This window comes from Sturnira hondurensis, unplaced genomic scaffold, assembly GCF_014824575.4.
Source record: "Sturnira hondurensis isolate 20B ecotype Veracruz unplaced genomic scaffold, ASM1482457v3 Scaffold0002638, whole genome shotgun sequence".
Lineage (NCBI taxonomy): Eukaryota > Metazoa > Chordata > Mammalia > Chiroptera > Phyllostomidae > Sturnira > Sturnira hondurensis.
In genome coordinates this window covers 10,673,272-10,697,419 of record NW_028075269.1, presented here as the reverse complement: position 1 = coordinate 10,697,419, position 24,148 = coordinate 10,673,272, and the positions used below count along the sequence as shown (strand labels likewise).

Genomic DNA, 24,148 nt, shown 5'->3' with positions numbered 1-24,148 from the left:
TAGGTTGCTTCCAGCACTTGGCTATTGTAAGTTGTGCTGCTATGATTCAACAACAATAAAGTAGTGTAAAAAGAAAATGTTCTTAAACCTAAAAAAAAGAACTGTTCTGATTCTTGGATTCTTTGGCCTCCTTCCAGTAACCCCTGCTCCCCTGGAACAAAGGGAAACTGGCTGCTTTGTCAGCCGGGACAGGCCAGCAAGATAAACACCCCACTGCACAGGATGCAACGCACCTGGGCCTTCAGCAGGTGGCTGGGGACTGAGCTCTGAGTGATGCCTCCATCTTCCCCTTTGCTTTACTTTCCTCCACAAACTCCTCCAACTCCTTCCCAGTATTGCTCTGCCTGCTAATTCTCTCATTTCCCTTTCACCTGGTACCCACAGTCCGGACAGTGGACCGGCATTTGGGAAGCTCTTTGCAGCGGTGCTCCCATAGGGCTGAGGCTGGTTAGCTACGCACACTGCAGGCCCTCCAGGAGGCGGTGGCTGTGGTGGCAACAATAGCTTAGGTTAACTGGACACACTAGTGTGCAGTCTGGATGGAAGAAATGTGGCAGGGCCCACCTTTCTGCTCTTCATCAGATCCAGGGCAGCCGCTTCCCCACCTTCCTGCTGGGGGCAGAGGCAGCAGGCCTCCAAAGACTTGGGCAGCGCCTAATTCCTCACAGTCATTTTTTTGTCGGTTGACATGGCTTCATGTTTTCTGTTTTCTGCAGCTGAACCTTGTCTGATTTTGTATCCCCACATTTTGTAGATTTACATATACTTTCCAGTAGTAAAATCAACTGGTGTTCACTAACATTTCAAAACATCTTCCTGAAGAACGCCCCTGAAGGAGAACTTATGGCTGGGGTTGCTATAGCAGAGACCTTCGGTCTCGATTCTGAGATACATGGAACAATCGGTCATCCTTCGGAACATCTGCAACCCACTACCCGTCGCTGAGGGTCTGGGCCCGCCAGTCTGCCACAAACGGTCTCTGAGTGCCTCCAGGGTGTGGGACCTTGGACGGGGCACTGGAGAGAAACCAAAGGGCGGTCGCTTGCAAAGGTCTCTGCTTCTGAGGGTAGCATTTCTTTTCTGAGTTGTAACTCAGGCTGTCACTTCAGGCTCCTCCACAGGCGGCACAGGGCTGACCCCATTCCTGTCACAGGCTTCTAAACTCCAAGCACAAATCAAGGTTGAGGAGGTGCATTTTTGTTTCTGGGGAATGATCTGATTACTACTTGCCCTTTGGAAGCAAAGGCTGATTCCTCGTCCACATTCAGAGGTTATTAATGTGGCTGACAAAAGACAATATCACTTGGGTTTTCAACCCGCCTGAGAATTAACATTTGGGCCATGTTCTTTTCCTCACTGCTTCATTAGTTTCTGTGACTTTCATTTGGAAAACAGCATTCAAAAATACCTTGAAATAGAGATAGTTTTGCTTTTAAATATTAGGCAGACATTATCTCTTCTACCCGCTTTATGCACTGGATGAAATTAATTTCAATGTCAAAGTTAGTTTAATGATACAGTCTAGCCTTTTAGGGGTGATCAGTTTTGGACATCTTTCTAAAATCAGGCATTCTTCTGTAAAGGGGGTACTTCCTCCTAGAAACTTACTACCCAGCAGAGCCACTACAAGCCACTATGAGCCACTACTGTTAGGGTGACAACAGTTAAGAGGCTGAGAATTCTTGCAAAACACACTCCCAGAAGCCTTGGGGCTAAGAGGCTCTTCTGCCCGAACAGGTCCCGATCCATAGGCAAATTCTGAGACGATCCAGGCTGCCATCAGTCTGGGGGTTAAGATTTGCCTGTGGAGCATGTATTTGCTCGATCATTTATTTATTCGTTTATTTTTACACACAAGCTTTTCTGTTGGGACTCTGAAGTAGTCACCTTTGGAAAAATTCACAATTAAATCCATCTCCCAGTGCTTTTGTTTCTACCATGTTGGGGAGCAAGTCCCCCTGGTGTTTCCTAATTTGGCAGAAATGACTGGAAATTTTGGCCTGGCTTCAAGATTCCCAGATCCAGTAGGGAGATTGACATGTTTCCAACTAATGACCTGTCCACTGCTGGGCTAATGGGTTCTTTGCCAGGAGAGCCATGACATTTTTGGAAAATCAAGAGCCCAGAAAAATGAATGCACTGTCTAAAACTATGACCCTCCTCTCTTTTATACTTTATCTGCTGGCTTACTTTATTTTTTGTTTCTCTGAGTTATCCACTCAAGAATTTTTGTAGGACCTGACATAGAGCCTCTTTAAGAGATTCAGAAATAGAGAACACATATTATGTTATATGAAGGCAGATACTTAGTGTGGTGGGTGTAGATGGAAGTCATACTGCATGATGATTCAGTGAACGGGCTCTGGAGGAGGGCAGACAAATTGTGTAACTGCTCTGTGCCTTGGTTTTCCCATCTGGACAAAGAGCGTGAGAGTACCTAGCTGACTGGTGGCTTTGCAAATTAAATTAGACAGCACACATGGAAAGACTAGAATAGGCCTGGTCTACAGGGTGCAGTTAGTAAATAACAGCTACTTTTCAAATGATTAAAATAAACACAGGAAGAGATATAGAAAGCAATTTCATTCTGATAGTCAATAGTCTAAATTTTTTAAATTGCTCCCTAGATGACAATTCTATCTTAAGGAAACATATTTGCTTATGTTTCTGAGATCACATGCAAGCTTCAAAGAAATATGCATTTAAAAAACAAAAACAAACAAACAAACAAACAAACTAGACTTCCGGTCAAGATGGCGGCGGAGGCGGGCATGGCTCACCTCTTTGCACAACCACATCAAAATTGCAACTAAAATGTAGAACCACCATCACTCAGAACTGTCAGAAATCGAGCTGAATGGAATTAAAGATACCATATCTATCTGGACTGGTAGGAGGGGAGCAGACACAAAATGGGCTGGCCCCTCACCCACATGTGGTAGATAAAAATTCGAGAGGGATATCTTGAGAGCGAGGAGCTCCAGTCCAATACCAGGCCCCCTAGCCCAGGGCACCAGTGCCAGAAAGATAAGTCCCCATGGTTGCAAAAAACAGTGGGGATTTAGTTAGTGGAAGAAAATTCTGTAGCCCCAAGCAGGATCTCTTAAAGAACCCACACACAGACTCACATACTCAGACTCACTCCCTCAGAATTCCAGCACCATGGTAGCAGCTTGAAAGGCACCAGTGACATACTGGGAGATGATGAAGTGTTGGCATCAAGGTGACCAGAGGCTATTGTCCCTTTTCTAAACCTTACCCCCACAAAGCTATAAAGCTGGCAAGCTGGTGCCATATCTGAGACTCCATCAACCTGGCTAACACTGTTTGACCCACCTTGGAGATTCCCAGAGACTCTGCACCACCAACTTGCAGGCCTACCCAAGGTGCTTTTCCATACGAATGTCTCATCTTGGCTCAGGCTGCACAGCTTCCTAAATCCTCTCAAACAAGCAACAGCTGGCCTCAGTGAGTCCCAGGCCCAGCACCAGCAGCAGCCAGCCTAGATTCACAGCTTGGCTTTGTCTGGGAATTTGTAAGCCCAGGATAAGTAGCAGCTATCTTAGATTTCTTTATACCTCAGGCAGGATGGCCCTGGGCAAAACACAGGTGGGGGCTGACCTTGGCCTGCACCACCTGGGAAACTCCAGAGCCAGCACACCCAGTGGACAGCTACAGACCATGTTGGAGCACCACCACCTGGCCCTGCATAGCTGATCCTCTGCGGAGGGCAGGGGTTGGTGGTCAGGAGTCACAGCCAATCCTTGCAGCTGACTGGCCTGGTAAATCCTTCCCATTGACCTGCCATAGCAAGCAAGGCTCAACTACAAGAGGAGGGTGTGTTTGGCCCACATGAAGGGCACGCCTGGAGTACCCAGCTTGGGTGATAGGGGAGGTTGTGCTACTGGACCCTATAGGACACCTACTACATTAGGACACACTACCAAGACATGGACTCAAAGCAGCTCTACCTAATACATAGAAACAAACACAGGGAGATGGCAAAAATGACTAGACAAAGAAACATGGCCCAAATGAAAGAAAACTCCAGAAAAAGAGCTAACCAAAATGGAGATAAGCAATCTACCAGATGCAGAGTTCAAAACACTGGTTATAAGGATGCTCAAGGAGCTTAGGATCTCAGCAGCATTAAAAAGATCCAGTCAGAAGCAATGGGTACACTAATCAAAATAAAGAACAATTTACAGAGAAACAGTAGAGTGGATAAAGCTAAGAACCAAATCAATAATTAGGAACATAAGGAAGAAAAAAACAACCAAACAAAACAACAAGAAGAAAAAAGAAGTAAAAAAACAAACAACAACAACAAAAAAACAAGGATAATATAAGCAGCCGCTAGGACAACTTCAAGAAGTCCAACATTCACATCATAGGGGTGCCAGAGGGAGAAGAGAAAGAGCAAGAAATTGGAAATCTATTTGAAAAAAATAATGAAAGAAAACTTCCTTAATTTGGCAAAGGAAATGAACATGCAAGTCCAGGAAGCACAGAGAATCCCAAACAGGATGGATGCAAAGCAGCCCACTCCAAGGCATCTCATAATTAAAATGCCAAAGGTTAGAGATAAAGAGAGAATCTTAAAAGCAGCAAGAGAAAAGCAGTTAGTTACCTACAGGGGAGTTCCCATAAGACTTTCAGCCTATTTCTCAAAGGAAACATTGCAGGCTAGAAGGGATGGGCAAGAAATATTCAAAGTCATGAAAAGCAGGGACCTATAGCCAAGATTGCTCTCCCCACAAAACTATCACTTAGAGTCGAAGGGCAGATAAAGAGCTTCCCAGACAAGAAAAAGCTAAAGGAGTTCATCATCATCAAATCATTTTTATATGAAATATTAAAGGGTCTTATTTAACAAAAAGAAGAAGATCAAAACTATGAACAATAAAATGGTGAAAATACATATCTAGCAACAATTGAATCTAAAAAACAAACTAAGCAAACAAGAAGAAAAAAGACAGAATCATGGATACAGAGAACATTCTGATGGTTGCCAGATGGGAGAGGGTGGGGAGAATGGGTGAAGAGGTGAGGGGATTAAGAAGAACAAATAGATAGTTTCAAAATAGCCATTGAGATGTAAAGTACAATACAGGCAATGGTGTAGCCAAAGAACTTACACACATGCCGCAGGGACATGAACAATGGTGGGGAGACTGCCCGAAGGAGTGAGGGTGCTGGGTGGAAAGGAGCCAAGGGGGGAAAATCAGGGCAACTGTAATAGCATAATCAATAAAAAATAATTTGAAAAAATATTAAAAATTATAAAACATATACTGGTGCCTCCTTAAAGTAATCTGCGATTGGAATATTTATACATATTTGTGAGAGGTGAGCAACCTCCTTTTAAAAATCATCTTTCTCCTGCCAGGTAATTTACTACCATGATATTCCTGAAGTATTAAGTGAGCACCCTAACTCACGGCACAGTGGCTGAAAAAATCTGCAGTGTTCTCTTTTCATGACTAATAGGGGAAACCTCTGGCCTATTTCCTCAAATAGTAAAAATTTCTGTACCTAGAATCTCACAAGAAACCTCAGATATGCTGCAGCAGAAGAAAAAGCTCCTCAAACTACAAGCATCCAGGAAGAATATTTATTGTTGGTAGAAGAGATTAATTAATAAGTCAAATGCCCAATATTTGACCACGGCTGATTATTAAACTGAGTATTAAACTGACTGAGTTTGGTATAAAAATTACTTTTACGAGGAGAAAAGTTAATGTTGAATAATTTCACCTGGAGGAAGAATACGATTTGCCAAAAGCATCTAGAATTTTATAAAACTAAACTATCAAACTGTCATATTAAAAAAAGAAAAAGAAATGAAAGATAAAGCTATCACTACCAACACAAACATCAAGTTTAAACGTAAGGAAGGTAATTAGAAATTCAAATTAGGTAGAATCTCTCTGTTTCTAACTGGGCCATTAAAAAATCCATTTTAAGTTTTTGTAGAAAACAGTGACCAATCCTGAGGAGGAAAAAGTCTTCCTGCCTTTAAATGAGCAGGGTATAGTTAAGAAATCAAGCGTCGTTTTTAAATTGCAACCTCACAAATGATAACAAAATGTTATTCAGAAAAATATTTGAATCATAGCTCTTGTATACAAAATTTTTTATTTTAATGAGAGAATACATTTTAGGAGAATGGGGAAGAAACATTTTTCATAAGACTTAAGAGTATATTCAAGACCGCAGGGTGAAGCTTACTGAACCCCTCAGCCGGGTACCAGTCACGTGAGTGCGACTCGTGCACAGCTGCAATGATGGGACAGGACGTCCACAACCTGAGAGAAGGCACTGGACTGCGACCCGTCACCTGGGGAAGCTTGATGGGGTTAGCAGGAGTTTCGCAGTGTGGAGACATCCCTGCACACAGCATGGGCTTCACCATAGGAAACCACCGGGCCACTCTGTTGGCATCTCATTGTTTCCATGGCAGATTGAGGAGTTCAGAAACCAGGAACAAATCTGACTTCTCAACACTGCTATGAATTACAAGCAGCCTGTATTCAAATGAATTCTAACCCAAGGTCATGGTTCATACTAAGTATCTAAGAACAGAGGGTAGAAAAGTAAGGACCTTTAGAATCACTGTTGAGTTTAAGGTCAATAAAGCACAACTCATAAATGACTGAATTTAGAAATCGAGATCCTTTTACCAATAATTTGTTACTCTGGCAATTCCAAGTAGTCTTACTTTGCAAAATAGGTAGGAAGGAATAATGAAATAGAAGCTATCCCACTGAATTTTTGAATTCCACAAATAGGCGTATACACTAAAACTGAAACATATGGATGCTCTATCCTTTCTGCTTTTAGGAAAAGAAAAGCTTGTTTACCTTGGCCCACCAGAGACTTACGTCATATCCACTGTTACGAATTCCACGCCGGGGTCGCTCCCGGGTCACTAGAAGATCCATCTCGGTTTCCCCTGGACTCGGGCTGTTCAGAGACTGCCGGCTTCGGTAGACAGAGTTCTTCGTCTGTTGCCTGTAGCAGATTCAACAACTGTTATGATGCAGCAAATGCCCTGACAGATGGAATTCTCCACTGATCCGAAATACAGGCAACCAATGAAGGGTTTGGTTGGATTAGTCTCACAAATCTCAGAATTGATGGTATTTGTTCTCTAGCCATCAGAAGCCATAGAAATAGTAGAATAAAGATTTTTTCCCTCCGGATGCTGTAACCATTTGGCTGTATTGTAAATGCTCTTTCGTATGGTAACTACAATCAATTCCAACACTGCAACCTCATCTAAAATCCTGCTCATGTCAAGGCCAGGGGCTTGCCCTTGACCCTTTAATGCAGCTAACACTAGAAGGACAAACTTGCTTTTGTGGACTGTTGACTCAGCAGCCCCTGCTCCTTTGATTTTTCTGATTCCGCAGGCAGGGTTCCATGAGGAATTTACAAACCTCGAGGCTAAAGGGTTGCTGAATACTGGCAGGCTGATAGATTTTCTTTTCTACCTTCACCACAGTGGTTTCCCTTCTGGGCTAAGGAGTGCTGAAGGGCAATTTGGGGATCATCTGTCCATTGGTCTGTCCCTCCATCCATCCAATGTTCACTGAGTGCCTACTATGTTCTAGTTCACTGTGGAAGATGGCGAAGATCCACAGTGAGCAAGGCAGAGCTTACATTCTAACGAGAGAAACAGATTAGCCACATGATTTCTGAGTGATAATTTCAGAGTGATAAGTGCTATTAAGGAAAACAAGGAGATGAGAAGTACAGATTGGTGGTTAAAAAAGAGACGTGGCGACGTAAAGTACAGCACAGGGAATATAGTCAATAATGTTTTAATAACTATGTGCGGTGCCTGTTGGGTACTGGAAATATCAAGGGGACCACTCTGTACAGTATATGATTGCCTAGCCACTCTGCCGCACACCTGAACCCAACACACAATAATATCAATCCCAAAGAGTGGCGAACAATGTGCTAAAATTGCCAATTTCCTTCTTACCCCACGATGAGTTTCCCTTGTAAATAACTTGCATTTCAGAGCACCTATATTGAGAGAACCCCCAAATACCACCTATTTTATGTCTTGGTGCTAAGATTCTATCCATTCATGGGCTGAAGGTGAAAAGGTTGCATCATTTATTCACAGTGGCTCTGCGGGAAACCAGAAACCTGGCGGGCATATGTGCCTTTTCGTGATCACACTCCCAGTTGGTCACACATGACACTTAAACCCTGTTAGTCTAGAACAGACACCAGAACTCCCAAGGCAAAAATACTACTCTTGCAATTAGCCTAGGGAATAAGACAAGACACTGATAGACCTACTCCCTCACCATGAGGAGCTTACACCTATTTGGAGAGTACAGTGCTCTCCGCTTGCCTGGTACCCATATGCTATTCTCTGTGGCATTCCCTTCCTCCAGGGGTTGGCATGCGATTCAGGTTGCACGATCACAGTATCATGTCTCCATAACCACAGTGATTGGTCAGAGGGTGGGCCCATGAGTTGGTCCAATGAGACTGAGTCCCAGGGCTTTTGTTAGAGCAACCAGGAAAGAGGTATTCTCTTGGCATTGAGGTTTCTAAGAAGATAGGATAAAAGCCTAGAGGTGCTGGCAGCCAGTTGGTCACTATGAGGCAACAGCCTGACTAAAAAGGAGCCAATGAAGAGAGAGCAAGATAAATATGGGAGACATTGGATAAACCCTTAAATCTAGGCATGCCCAAAACCTGACCTTTCAATTAAGTTCAAACATAAATTCCCCTTTACTTTAACCAGTTCGTGCTGGATTTCCATCATTTGCAACCAACAGAATCCTGACTAACATAAGAGCCTAAACCTGACAATAATAAACCGTGCCCGATAATTATCCTATCGGACTTCCGATAGGAAGCTTCCCTTAGGAACAGAGAGGCTTTCTTTAGGAATGGAGCACAACTCCGTGAAACAGAATCTGTTCTGAGTGATTCACACGGTAAGAGACACTCCAAAGCATTCTCATCCTCGACCTAATTACAAATTGGTTTTTTGGAAAAAGCAGATTTCACAGCTGTCCTGAGGTTACCAATTAGCCCATTTAGAAAAGATTTACTAATAAGGGTAGTGGAGGGGGGAATACTAGGATTAGTCATTGACATTTGAAGCGGTTATTTTGGAGTGGTAGAAACACAATAGTGGATTGTGTAAGCCCTTTCAAGAGCCACGAATGTGGGTGAGAGATTGGATGCTGGAGTGCGCTCCAGTCTCCTTTTCTGTTAAAGACAAACATTCCATTATGACACACAGCTTAAAGGCCGCTGTGTAGCTCGGATCTCCACTGACCGACCGTCAGGGTGTGCATGGCATGCAAGACACTACTCAGAAATCCTTAGGCTCTCAGGTAGAGAAATGACTCATTTTAATCAAATAGAGTTCCAGGAGGTGTATTGATTTCTTGTTGGCATTTTACTATATTCTTAAAAAATTAATACACTTAGAAACTTGCAAACTTGAGAAGATTTTTTTGCCTCTGAAAATATTGCTGGGTATATAATGATAAATGTTATTTGGGTTTTGGGGGGCTTTTTAAACGCACTATGGTTTAACTGTCTGGCCCTCCTTCTGAGAAGGAAGTGGAGGAGGCCCTCCTTCCATCAGGGCAGCTCTGTCTTTGTAAGTTATTGCCTTAGTTTGGGTTCTCCCAGAAGCAGGCTTTATAACCATTTAAGTACAAGTGATTTATTTGGGAGAGGGTTCCAGGAAGCACAAAGTGGAAGTGGGAAGATGAGAGGGGGAGGGAAGGAGGCCAATAAGGGGTATGATATAGAGCAGATTAGTGTTTTGGGCAACTGGGCCTCAAACTCATTGCAAAAGTGTGGGAGAAAGTTGTTTCAAAGTATAGGTTTCGTTTTATTCAGGGATCGCAAGACCAAGAGCTCAGGAGACGACTGCTATTGAAAAGATCCCCCAAAGAAGGGGCATGCCACATGGGGCCACGTGAGGGCCACCTGGGGAAGCACCTGTCACAGCATCTGTCACAAGGAAGAGAGGGTGAGGGGAAACGTGGGCAAGAGCCCTTACTGTGCTTTTATGGGAAGGAACAGACAAGGCAGGTGCGCAGGCTTAGGACTGGGGCGTTGGAATAATTTCAGCAGACTCTGGGGCACAGGGGCTGCTCCTAGTCGTCTGGTACCTGGCTGAGGTGACCAGAACAGGGAGATGCGGGCCACAGCGGGGCAGCCCTGGGTTAAAGGGGAGGGCTGGGCCCTGGCTTTTTGGCCTGTGTATCAAAGGTGTACTTGTAGGTGAGCCCCTTACTTCCCTGAGGATTGGCTAGACAGCCCTGGGAAGGGCAGCTTCTCTGGGCTTAGCAAGGTCCCAAATGTCAAACTATGAGATACAGGAGTTACAAAATGTGATCGTTATAAGAATGTAGTTTATACCTCAGAGTTCTCCTGTCCCATCTGTCACTGATGGAGGCTGCCCCACGGCACATTAACTACCTGACACTTCTGGTAGGGGCTGCTCCCCAAAAGCCCTCAAGCCAGAGTCATAGATGTGGGCACAGTGGGAGCGAGGGGACCCATGGCGGGGGTTGGCCTCTGATAGCGTCCACCTCTGGTAGTACATCACACGCTTTGTGTCTCTGGGTAACATAACATAAAAATGGGGCACTCTTCTGACTGGAAAGAAAAACCTGTGAAACCTCTTTTAAAAGATTCCAGGATAAGTCAACCTTTGGAATCTAAACTTTGTCTTTTATTGGACTTATTTGAGCCTCGGGCTAAGATTCTGGTTACTGACGTTGCCTCTGGACTGTAGAGCGACTCCCTCCCCCGAGCCTTGTGGAGGCTGGGTCCCTGGGAGCAGAAGTCCTGGAGAGCTGAGCTGTGAGTGGCAATGAACAGGTCACTCTAACTGGGGACATCAGCCAGCTCACAGTAAGAGCCTCTGGAGTCCACGGCCGAGTGTGACCGGAGCAGCACCTTGGAGCTTGCTGGGTCTCTGTCACTCTCTTTTTCTCTTTTAAGCTTTCCCTCCCCTTCCCATCACTTGCTAATTTCATCTCTATTCCTACTCTCACCTCACCTGATTTGTACCACAAAAAAATTTAACATTATTTTTGGTGCCTTAGAGTCACTATGTCATTTCTTCAACAGACACTTCCTGAGACTCCACTCTACAGTCACGGGTCAGCCAGCCTGAACCTGTGCTAGGCAGCAGCAAGGCATCTCTATCGCAAAAACAGGTTTTGTTCATTCTCTTTATAAAAATCCTCAACTGGACTGGAATCCAAACACAACACTACAGAAAGCCACCACCACATAAGAGAAGAGACCAAGAGAATAAGACAGAAACAGAGAACTACAAAAATAGTCAGAAATAATAATAAAATAGCAGTAAGTACATAAGTATGAAGAATGAAATATAAATGGATTACCAGCTCCAATCCAAAGACAAATGGATGAAGAAGGTGTGGTATGTGTATACAATGGAATATTACTTGGTCATGAAAAGAACAAAATCTTACAGTTTGGAAAAGCATGGATGAACCTGGAGGGTATTATGCTAAGTAAAATAAGCCAGACAAAGAGAGAAAAATACCATGTTTTCATTTCTATGGGGAATCTAAAAAACAAAACAAATAAATAACAAAAACAGAAACAGACTCATAGGTAAAAAGAAGAGACTGACCGTTGCCAGAGGGGTGGGGGTTGGAGGACTGGCTGAAAAGGGTGAAGGAATTAAGAGGTACAAACTGGTAGTTATGAAATAGTCGTGGGGATGCAGAGTACAGCACAGGGAACACAGTCAATAGTACTGTAATAACTCTGTGTGGTGCCAGGTGGGCCCTGGACTTACTGGGAGGGTCACTTTGTAAGTTGTATAAGTAAACATGTAATCACTACGCTATACACTTGAAACTGAAATAATACTGAATGTCAACCATAACTGAAAAATGAAAAAATATTTCAAAGCCTCAACTGAAATTTTTACTTATTTCTCAAATAGCTTCCAAACTAAGTTCTTCTGTCTGCACAGGACCTTTGGTTGATTTCCTGAGTGTCGGCAGGAAACCCAGAGAAAACAGTCCCCCACCCAGACTACAAAAGACTGCTGAAGTATAGAGTCTCCAACTGCAAAGTAAGTGCTAAAGAAGCACCCCCTGGCCTCCCCAGAAAATCCATATCTTTTCTTCTCTTTCTTCTACGGTTATCAACACGGTGACACATGCATTGTGAACTCTGTCACAGTGTGATTTTGTATCAATAGCCTAATTAAAAGCAGGGTAAATGAAGCATAGGATTAGAAGCATAGGATTAGTCTCTTATTTCCTTGTTGAAAATAAATGATGTCTATTCTATACATAACATTAGCCCCACATCCCAGCGTGATTTCGTGGCTTCCACCCAAGCCTGCTACATGGTCATTTTTGATTTTAATAAATACCCACGCTGGCAGGGAACCATCCTGTCCCACCCAGTCTGTGGAGAGTGTGTTTGCCAAGGGAACAGGGTGGGTCGGAGCACTGGCAGGCTATAAGCCAAGGGGCTATCTCCAAGGAGAACGTGTATTTAAAAGAGATGGTCTGGAAGCATGAAAATGCTTCTGAAGAAGTGCTTCAGGGTGGGGAGGAAAAGAAGAAAGGTGTGCAGGTACAGCTTTACTAAAACCTTTAATCTTTCCCCAGGAGGTGAGGTCACTCTCTGCTTGGCTGGCAACAAAGCTCAGAAGGATGTTAATTCAAACCACCAGGTCTACCCTTCGCTCGGGAGGCCAACTTCCACTTACACACTGTTATTAGCACCTCACATCTCAAACACCCATCATGCGTGTGAGTAATAAACTTTGGAGGTGGTATCTTTCTCTCCCAATTCAGGCCTTAAATTCCGTAAGAGCAGCAATTCATCTGTCTCATCTGCCATAAAATGTTGAATGAGTTGAATGAATGAGTAAATGAATAAGAAAAAACAACATGACCGTGACAGTATTCGGCATCTTACATGGTGGCTAATATATAGTAGGTGACAGTAAATGTTGAATAGATAAACCAATCTGTGATTCAAGAGCAGAACCCAGCATGGAGCTCTGAGCAGCTATGTGGTGAATACATACTGCAGCTGAATGACAAGGTGAGGCATGACATTTAATTTTCTTATGCAAGAGCCACTAAAATAATTGAAAAACACCATGCCCTTTGATCTGGAAGATGCATAACCAGGTGGGTGATAATTCTATCTTCACCCAGCTCTGAAACAGCCACAGTTGGAAAATTCCATTAAGCTAAGGGACAATTATGGTTGTTTGCCAAAGTATTTTTTAACGGTTTCAGTTATATTCTCTTCCCGACTCATTATGGAGCACGTGCTTGCACTGAACAGCATGGTGTTGCTCAGCAGCCTTCACAGATGACAGTCCTCTGGTAACAGATAAAGGGACTGTATTGCCCAAGGCACCCCCTGCCCCTCATCCCGCCAATGCCATGGTGACCTTCAGAGACTCCCTTTGCTGTCGCACCTGTTTTTAGACTCAGCGAACGGGGCACACAGTTCTGGGTCTGGATCCAACACGTGCTCGATTTCTTTTGGGGCTTTTTCATACATCTTTTTTCTTTCCGTCTGAGCCTTGTTTGTCTCTACTGCAGGAAAATCATAATATCCCTTCCTCTTGGCTTTGAGGCGCAGCTTGTTCCGATAGTGCTCGATGTCCGACTTCTGCTTCAGCGCTTTGTTCACCTGGGGAGAAAGACGGTCTCAGGCCCACACCTGTCCCTGATGGCGACAGGTAGGAGGCTTCCATCAGAAGGTCACAGCTCCAGGAAAAGTTATCCTAGGCTTCCTGTCTGGGCCTTTGAGCCAGACAGATCCAACTGGGACCCACACCAAGACCAGCCCACAATAGTGGTCCACAAACATGGAGTCTGGCACTCACCTGGGACCTTCCATCAAGGCCTCCTTCTCTCTGATCTCCGAGTCTGTTCAGACCTAGGCCTGAGGCCAGGCTTGTAGCTTTGTGGTGTGGGCCTTAGTCCCACATAAACCATGCTGGTTCCCTATATGACAGCCTCTGACTTGGCAGCCCAGCTAGACCTTAGTGTCCTGAGCCTGACTTCAGCCCGGAGGAACCCAATGTTCTCCCTTGGCCATTCAGTTGGTGCCTAGCTGAATAAGCCAATGCCTGGAGGGGCTGAGCTGAGATGAATAGGGTGGGAAGGGGGAACAGACATCCTGTTCCCAAGGTCTCGCCACTCTATTGAGAGCTTATTTGTGTCAATCTATATTTTTCTCAAGAGATAGGGAAGGATGAAGCCTTATACAGCCACTAATGCCACCCAGTTCCTGCTCTGAAGGGCAAAGCCAGTCAGGACTTCTAGAAAGGAACATGGCCAACCTGTCCTGTCAAGATACAAGCAGATGACTATGCTAAACAAATCACAAATGATGAGGGTGTTATACCCATGAATGGAACTGAATGGTGAAATAAATCCACCTGACACTTATTGGATGATATGGGGAACCATTAGTGCTATTTGAAATCAGACTTGACTACATCGATATAATCATATACAGAGTTGTTATTATGTTTTCTTTAAAATAATCTTTAAGCCTTGGCTGGAGTGGCTCAGTGGATTGAGAGCTGGACCGCAAACCAAAGGGTCACCAGTTCAATTCCCAGTCAGGGCACATGCCTGGATTGTGGGCCAGGTCCCCAGTTAGGGGGTGTATGAGAGGTAACCACACATTGAGGTTTCTTTTTTCCTCTCTTCCCATCTCTAAATAAATAAGTAAATTTTATTAATAAATAAATAAATAAATAAATAAAATTATCTATAAATAATTTTTATTTAGAAATAAAATTTATTTATAAATAAATTTATAAGTAAATTTCATAAATAAATAAATAAAATTGAAAGGAAAAATAATATTTAAAAGAATTTCCTGTAATTCATAACATAAAAATGCATGTAGTGATAAGATATGTATCACAGCACCAGGACCACAGTCCACTCTCTTGGATATTTTAGTTTTACAACATTTTAAGAAAAAATAACTGGAGGACATGTTTTTTGTAACTCTGGCAAAGTTCCACCCATTCTGAGCTCTAATGATATTTTCAGGTGGGCAGAATTTCACAGGTCTTAACAGTTCCTTCATTCTGCTTGCCACTGGGAGAACCAGTAGAGGAAGTGAGTATAGCATCCTCTGAGACAGGAATCCCATTTCTGGAATTTTGCTTTAGCTGACATTCCAAAAAATGTCAGCTAAATCAACATTCCACGAGAGAGGTTCAAAATCAGAGCCGAAAGCTAACACCACCAGTAATCAGACATACCAGTATCAGGAAACTGCTGATAAAATGCCCACAAACGGGCACATCACTCCTATGGTTATGACCAAAAAATGCATATCAATCCAATCATAAGAAAATATTACACAAACCCAAACCAAGAGATATTCTACCTGATAACCAGCCAGTACTCCTCAAAACAGTAAAGGTCATGAAATGTAAGAATGGCCACAAAGAGTGATGGAGGAACTATCCCAGATTGGAGGAGATGAAGGAGACAATTAAATGCCACATGGGATCCTTGACTGGACCCCAAAATGGAAAAAGGACATTAGTGGGAAAACCAGGGAAGCTCAAAGGAGGTCTGTGGATTGGGCAACAGTATTGTACCAGTGTTAATTCCCTGGGCGTGGTCATTATTCTGTGGCTCTGACCAATGTCAACATTAGGGTTGGTAGGAACTGTGCTATTACTAAGCCTCTCTTGTAAGTTTAAAACTATGACAAAATAAAAAGTTTTTAAAAGTCTTGCGTGAAATTATTCATCGAAGTGTTACTTATAATAACCAAAACCAAAACCAAAACCAAAAAACACCCGGAAGGCTGGAACATCGAGTGTTCAAATCGATGGCGTCCCTTCTCAGCACAGTCATTAACAACGATCGTCAACAAGACAACAGCGATATGCAGGTGCTTACCATACAAGATAGAAAGCTGTCGTGATATGACGAGACTCTAAAATATCAATGAATTTGATCAAAAGCTTGCAGAGGAAGTGTAAAAATGAAAACGGGATGTTAGGGTAGTGAAATTATAGTGATTTTCTCTTATTTTCTCAACTTTCTTTTTTTTATATATATTTTATTTATTTACTTTTAGAGAGAGGGGAAGGGAAGGAGAAAGAGTGGGAGAGAAATATCAATGTGTGGTTGCCTCTCATGCGTCCCCTCCTGGGGACTCGGCCTGCAACCCAGGCATGTGCCCTGACTAGGAATTGAACCAGCGACCCTTTGCTTCACAGTCCCATGCTCAATCCACTGAGCTATACCAGCCAGGGCTTATTTTCTCAACTTTCTATGTTATGTTTTCTTTAACATAATCTTTGCAAGGATTTCCTGTAATGCAGAAAAGAAAAATTTATGGCTTTGGGGCTGCGCTTTCTTCCCTTAGACAAGGCACCCAGAAGAGAAGAAGGGAGCAAGTTAAAAGACAATTTGCCCTAAAATCCACACGGCCGCAAATTACAGAGAACCATTCAGGCTCTTTTCCCACCACAGTGCCAGTAAGGTCCATTCCTCTAACTGCCAATGTGTGACAGGCATCCACTTCTGGACAGAGAAAATGCTCATCTCTCCCCTTCTGTGATAGGGTGATGGGCTTGGCAGGAAAAGGGAGCAGTAAACTGAATTTAGTCAAAATGTGGAATCTGTCTCTGTGACATTGATACCATTAGGCTGCGATGGAAAGATCCAGGCATGGCGGTCATTGCCCAGGTCCATACCTGGGCAGAGGGCCCTAGTCAACAGCAGTTCCCAGAGCATCAGTGACAATCTCAGAGACTGTAATCACCGGGCTTGCGTGTCTGGTGACAGAACTGTGCCTAAGGAAAGATCCAGTGGGTGTGATTGACTTTGAGAAAACATGTAGGTTCCCAAATTATAAAGCAAAGGGACATACAGTACATGATCCATGAGTCCTTCCTCATTGGCTGACTACTTGATGATGATGATGAGGAGGAAGAGAATGTGCTTGTTGAATGCTAGTCACTATTATAAGTGTTTTACACTATTATAGGTGTTGTCATCCTTACGACCGCCCTGTTTTACAGGTGGAGATACTGAGGCCCAGAGAAATGAACTAACCTGCCTAAGGTCAAACAGATAGTAAGGAGAAGAGCTAGGATTCCAATCCTTGCAGCGTGGGCTGAGAGTCCAGATCTTTTAAGTACAATGCTGTTTTTCATTGTTGGGCCACAGTAAGTCACAGAGAGGGAAGGAGCTCTGGACAGGGAACCAGGGGACCTGAACATCATGGATGTCACAATGACCTGCAGTGTGAATTTGACTAGGCTGCTTGACCCCTCTGGCTTCATTTTACTTAAGTGTGTTTATATGTACACACGTGTAATGTAAATGTTCACGTGCAGGTTGCACATGCATGTCTTAAAGGCTCATAAACATCTTTAGCCCATTTAGACCATTCAGCTGCAGAAGATGGAAAAATGGCAGATGTCAAGCTGAGTGGTTCTCTTGCTCTCCCCTAAACTGCCTCTATCTGTCTATCTACCCATCCATCTACCCACCTGTCCATTATCCACCCACACATCCATTATCCATCCATCTATCTTATTCATCCATCTGTTTTTCTTTGTACAATCATGATTCTCCATGTATGTTATAATTTTCAGAACCTTAGGAAATTGATTACCCCATGATATCCACAGATATCCTTCTGAAAGCAGGCAAAGGGTTGTCTGAAGCTTGCTCGAAGGAGAAAAAGTCATTTCAAAGCCTCTGCAGTGGGCCATGTCCCTGTCCAAGAGACAGTATCTTCTCCAGTTCCTCACATCCCCACTACAACTGACCTCCCATGATGCATGGTTCAGGAGTGTTACCAAGAAAGGTAGACTATATGTGTGTGTGTAAGTAGTGGGGAAAAATTCTGATGTTTCTCTCCTCATAACTCCAGCTTTTAAAAAGGCTCCCACTGGGCTTTCTAGTAAAGGTAATAATGCTCTGAAAATACCACCCCACAAACTCATTTGGGGTGACTTGTGTCCTGATTCATTCCACCAAGGCCTGTGCATGCAGAGGTAAAAACGACCAGCGGAGCCCTATATATCTGGAGGCAACCTGCCCCCAGTATTCCCGAGTGGTGCTCCTGGCCGCCCTGGCTCTCACCCGCTCTGGGTCCTCAGGTGCTCACCTCGCCATTGAGCACTGCCACCTCCTGGCTCCGGTCCGAGGTGGGGTGCACCACGGGGAGGGCCGTGGGTTTTATCGCAATCAGCTGCACAGATCCAGAAGACGTGTCAAAAGGATCAGCAGCCACCTTGCCAGAGTTGTCAAAAAGAACTGCTCCTTCCTCTTCATCACTTGCTGGAACTAAAGCACAAACAAACACCTCAGTTTTATGGCTGCAGGGGAGATGCATGGCCGTGGGGGGATCTATGTGGAATGCTCACAGTCTCGGGACATCGCTCAGAATGACCTCAGAAACAACAGCGTCTGGTTTGGTGCCAAGGGCTCACTGCTGCTTGTGTAGTTCTTTTAAATTGAAGATTTACACCATGCAGTCCTTCACTGTGTCATCAATGGGGAGGAAAGAATTTTAGACGTTGAATTTAAGTGGTAAAAACCATTCTTTCAAAGGTATGACACTTTAAAAAATGCAATTTGGTTAGAACTGTGACTCTTCTTAAAATATGACAATCAACAGAATAACAGCATTCAGTTCGGTCTTTGCCACCAAAGCTACCCATTTTTGCACAATGTTAAGGTGACAAGTCTTCCCAGGTCAACCGGCCTCAATAATTGCAGCAGACAGGTCATCATTTTTCTAAAGTGCGCTTCTCAGTGATTTAGGTGTTAGTTTTGTTTGTCCAAAACAAAACTCAGAAATAACCATCAGAGAAACTAATTTAAAGCTACAGACAACTCCCTTAATTAAATAGAGCAATTTTCACCTACGCTCTTTTAAATTAGTTCTCACTTCTGACAGGTAATTCTACCGTGATTGCTGGAAGACACCAGCCTGCCTTGAGCTTCCAGAACTAAGCAGACAGAAGAAGTTCCAGGGCCCGTGGTACCCTGCTGATTTAGTTGTTCCTAAAGCATAATCCCATTAAGTAACTATAAGAATGACAGTTTATTGAGTGTGGCTGGGCGAGAGATAAATGAAGCCTGTTCAAAGAACTAAACCAGTAGGCAATTTAGGAGCAAAATAGGTGTCATTAAAATATGAATGTACTAGAAGTATATTTATCTTTCTTCCCGTCTGCTCAAGAGATTGGAATGTTATTTAAATAATTGAGAAACACATAGTTTGTGGCACTCTGTCACTTATCATAATTACAGAGAATCTGTCAAATTAAGCCTAGTAAATTGTTACTTCATAATGTGGCTAAACACCTCAGAGTCTAACAGTGGCTATAACTGGAATATTTTTTTTTTTTTGGTTCTGGGGGCTTACTCGCAAATAGCAGCTAATGACAGAGGACAGTTTCTCCTCAGGCAAGTTACCAGATGCATATATGTTTTTAGAGTAGAGCTTTGCTCAGCATCATTATCTCCTACCCGGACACCTGCAATGAAAGCCACCTGTGAGACCCAGCCTGCAGAATGGCAGCCAGTAATTCTCACCTCCTGCTAATAACAGGACTGACCTGTGTAACCGAAGGGAAACTTCGGAAATGACAGTGTGTTACTTCTATGGCGAGGTCACTAAACATGTGGCTTCTACCTGGCTCTCTCTGGGATCGCTCACTCTGGGAAAAGCCAGCTGCCCTGGGATGAGGACACTCAAGCAGCCCTATGGAGAGGTCCAGGTGGCAAGAAACCGAGACTCCTGCCAACAGCTATGAATGAACCACCTGTAAGTGGGTCCCGCAGGCCCAGCCAGGCCTTTAGATAACTACAGGCCAGACTGTGACCTCATGAAATTCTGACCCAAAGCTACCCAGGTCGCTCGTGAATTCCTGACCCACAGACGTTGTGCGACATAATAGATAGAGACTGTCGTTTTGGTCGCTAGGGCTTGGGGTAATTTGTTACACAGCAACACAACAAGTAACTAATATATCTCCTAAACAACCCCCCATTCCTGTCCTCCTACCCCTAAAATACCCACTCTACCAGCAGCCAGGATGGGTTATCTTCTCAAAAGGCCACCAGATCACAGTACTCCTTTGATCCAAGCCCTCTGAAGGCTTCATGTCTCTCAGAATAAAGCCCTGAGTCTTTAGTGTGGCTACCAAGGTTCTGTACAGTTCGGTCTTGGCCACCTTGCTGAGTTCACGTCCTGCCTCTCCTCTCTGTCCCCTCTGCTCCGGCTACAACAGCCCACTCGAACATGTCAGGCTCGTTCCCCCCACCTCTGGGAGTTTGCATTAGCTGTTCCCTCTGCTCAGAAAGCTCTTTCCCCAGATCTTTATGTGCTTAGCTCCTTATTTCCCAAGTTGCAGTTTGGAAAAGACTTTCCTTATCCACCCATCTAAAACAGCCTGAGTCATCACCCCGGTACATTTTCTTTGTAGCATTTGGTACAATTGGTCTGTGTACTGGTCTAACCTGCCCCAGCCCTGCACTAGAATATGAGCTCCACGCTTGCCCATCTGATTAAAGGCAATATCTATTACCTTTAAGAATGCCTCATAGGTGGCTGGCTTTCAGTAAAGGCTTGCTTAATAAACGATGACTAAAGGAACAGCTAAAATTTCCTGACTTGGAAAGGAGATGTTAGTGTCTGCAGAACAGGTAAACAGGCAGAACATGCTATGGCTAAACCCCTCCAACGAAGAGTCAGTACTTAACATTTTTATTGTTTCTGGGTTGTGACACCCTCACTCCCTGCCCCCTGGACAGGGTATGGGGAGGTGCATAACTGTAAGGAGAAAGAAAAGAACACTCTGGAAACTGTACAAACTACAGTTCTTTTTCATTCTCACTCTCAAAATAATCATATTCAGATTTGCATAACAATCCCTCTAGGTTTAAGAGAGAAGTAATTAGTTATCTTCCCCCCAAAGACTATATGTAAAAATGCATGAAAGGACATTACATGAAATACGAATACCAGAATATTGTGTGGGTACAGCAGGTTCATGAGAATATTTAGTGCATAATTAGTCCCTAAAGAAAAAGCAGGGGAGAAGGCTAAACACAGGGCCACAGTTAAACCGCGGAGTGCCCTGGGGACTATCGCCATCACGCTAGTAAACACCAACAGCCTGGATCTGGTTGTATCTGAGTTCCACTGTTGGTCTGAATTTCTGCAAATTAGGCTGGGGAGGGAGATTTCATTTCTTCATGTTTAAACTGGCATGGGTGGGGAGAGCCCGCCCATCTGAGGCAGAAAACGCTCTCACAGGAAGCGCGCTCTTTTTTTCTGGAATTTCCAATAACACGCAGAGACAATATATAACTAGCATTGCTACCCTCTGGTGTCGTTTATCAGATAACAGGCAAGTCCTCACCTCATTGGGAAGGTAAGGAAAGAAAACTGAGACTGGTTTTGAGTTAATAGCGCTGACACATCCCCAGGGGCCCCTGCTAAGGAGGTGGCAATTCCTCCTCTAAACGCTCTCGTCCTTGTCCTGCTCTGTCTGGGCCAGTGCACTATTGGCAGGCAAGGTCTGATTAGCTTCTGAGCTTCGGCAGGGAAATCTCCCAGTGACTTAAAGGAAGGTGCACACATAAGGGTTTATGGAAGTTTTTGCTCCTCGATGACTGAAGATTTAAATACATCAAATATTGTGCTCTCATCTGGCACTCATTTTTAACTCTTCTCCTGGAAAACACTTTTTTCCACGGTGATGTTGGTTTTAATTCAGAAGTTGAAGTGTCTGTATTTGGTTGAAATTTTTCCAAATTCTTTTGCTTTCCAAATCCTAGCTTTCCCATCTCTCTTCCCCACTTACACTTTAACACCACCCTGGAACAGACCCTAAACTAGCCTTGCACCTGTGGAAACTAATGAGGCCATTGGGCTACAAGGACCCATCCCAGCCACGCTGCTGGCAGGATAGTGTTTTTTTCCCTTATAGAGTTCTTATTTTCACAAAAGTGGAATATTAGAAATTACAAATGCAACAAAACTGGTGGGAAACAAGACCAGTTTTAGAACCGCCTGGTACGTGAACATTTATTAGTCAACCTTAGTAACTCTAACCTCTAAAATGGATACAGAGACAAATATCAACAGCCTCTGAATATTCCATACCAAGAGAATAGTCTATTCTCAGAGGCCACAGTTACAAACGCCTTTTGCAAGCTGACAATATGATGCCTTTGTTTACTCCACGATTCTACTCAGTGTTATTTCCTTCCTTCCTTCCACCCTCTATACCAATAAAATACACTACTGATTTTTACTGGTGAACTCTAACCTAGTATTATGACAAATAATACTTTATCAAAGTGGAGCCCTTTGATAAAAAAGGACAAGTGTAGGTTCCACGGAAGGACCCAGTGGAGAGGCAGATGAGAACACAGGCAGGACCAGGAGGACAGGAGGCTGCACAGGTGACCGACAGATGTGAGCTGCAGATGGTGCCACAGCACAGCTGGGTGGCTCCGAGGACTACCAACAAACCCTAACACCAAACTGTTATAAGGAGGGAGAAGATCTGTTTGAGAAACTCAAAGTTAACTTTCCCTGGAGAACAAAGGCAGAAGCACAGGCTTGTGTTTACAATGACGGGTTTATTTCTGTGCTGTTTTTCCTGGGAGAGGTGCATTTGCAATATCTGGACTCACTGGCCCAGACTGAACTGCTGACACATATCTGGGAGTCAGAGCAAGAAAAGGAGGGAAATCTCCGAGACAGACAGCATTTCAGAGACCTGCCACCCTAGTGGACCTGGTGTTAGAAATGTCTATTCACCTTAGAATTAGAAAAATCTCTATGCAAACCTCAGTTCATTCTGCCTAGTTTTTAAAGGCCCTGCATGGTTCTGTAAGAACAGGGGGCAGAATAATTCAGAGAGGGAGGTAAGCTGATACCTAACAGGTAGGTAGGAAGCTGAGTTCTGACCTTTTAGGACGCAACAGAAAGAAGAACTGAGGGTGAGAGCACACTGGTAGGTGTGAGCATGTGCAGGCTTGTGAGCACGGATGAGTGGGATGGGCTTAGGGGTGGTGCTTGGCAGGGAAGGCTTCTCACCATTTCTCTTCCTTGCCTCCTCCTTTGTCACTTTCTGCTGTGCCATTACATTCTGGGGTGAGCGCCTCCCCGAGCTGGGCTTCCCTGATTCGTTGCTGATGATAGAGCCGTTCTCACTGGGCGACCTGCTGGAGGTAACCATAGCAACAGGGAGATGGTAAGTTCCGACCAGAGCAGCCTCTTCTCAAGGTTATTTTATTTACACAGTTTATGTCTGTAGACTTTCATTCTGGTTTTATCCACAAAGAAGAAATGATTCAGAAATTTAAAAAAATAAATCCATACTACAGCACGGGTTCCGTAGCTAGTTGTTCTGAAGCGCACTGACTGGTGCTTAGCTGTGCAGAGAAGTTCAGTGAGTGCAGGCCTCAGTTCTTTTTCATTAACCCCCAGTGACTATGGAAATGGTGGTGATGGAATTTTAAGTATGTCCTCTTATTAGAACACAGCGCTTTGGAGAGTGTTGCTGAGTATTTGATTCACACAGCATCTTTAGGGACAAGTATGAATCACGGTTCTCTTGGGCTACTCTTAACAGGATATACCCTGACTACTAAACATGAAGTCACTGCACTGTTAAGCTCTCTCTCTCTCTCTCTCTCTCTCTCTCTCTTTCTCTCTCTCACACACACATACATTCTTAACCCTGCTAACTGCTAACCACTTCCATTTGAAACTACCAACTGAGCTATTTATTCATTCAGAAAATACTTTATGTGTGCCATCTCTGTACTGGGCATTCATTGTACAGACACAGAGAGAAACTAACACTGCCCACTCTCTCCAAGAGCTCTGCATCAGGAGCAACTGCAATACCAGTGGTCAAGGACAATGCTGAACACTTTTGAAACTGTTAAGGAATCATTATAACAATCCACAGATTTGGTGATTGTCACCCTTGTTTAGCTAGTGAGAAATGTGAAGTTCAAGGAGCTGAAGTATTCTGCCCAGGGCAGTGTTGGGAGGTGGCACATCAGTTCTGGAAGCTAGAGCTCCCCCTGCAGGT

At 43.9% G+C, this 24,148-nt stretch overlaps 1 protein-coding gene across 2 annotated transcripts in view; it reads right to left on the bottom strand.

The window, feature by feature from the left end:
• KIAA1549L (KIAA1549 like) overlaps positions 1-24,148 on the bottom strand; it is a 97,044-nt gene that overhangs the window by 25,108 nt on the left and 47,788 nt on the right. The window contains exons 12-15 of one of the 2 annotated variants that reach the window (XM_037040476.1): positions 23,143-23,267; positions 18,187-18,365; positions 13,493-13,710; positions 6,885-7,014 (exon numbers count right to left, since the gene is read on the bottom strand). In XM_037040476.1, the coding sequence (XP_036896371.1) occupies positions 6,885-7,014; positions 13,493-13,710; positions 18,187-18,365; positions 23,143-23,267 (652 nt within the window). Of the gene's footprint in view, positions 1-6,884; positions 7,015-13,492; positions 13,711-18,186; positions 18,366-23,142; positions 23,271-24,148 lie in introns of both variants that reach the window. The other variant, XM_037040477.1, reaches the window with a different exon arrangement.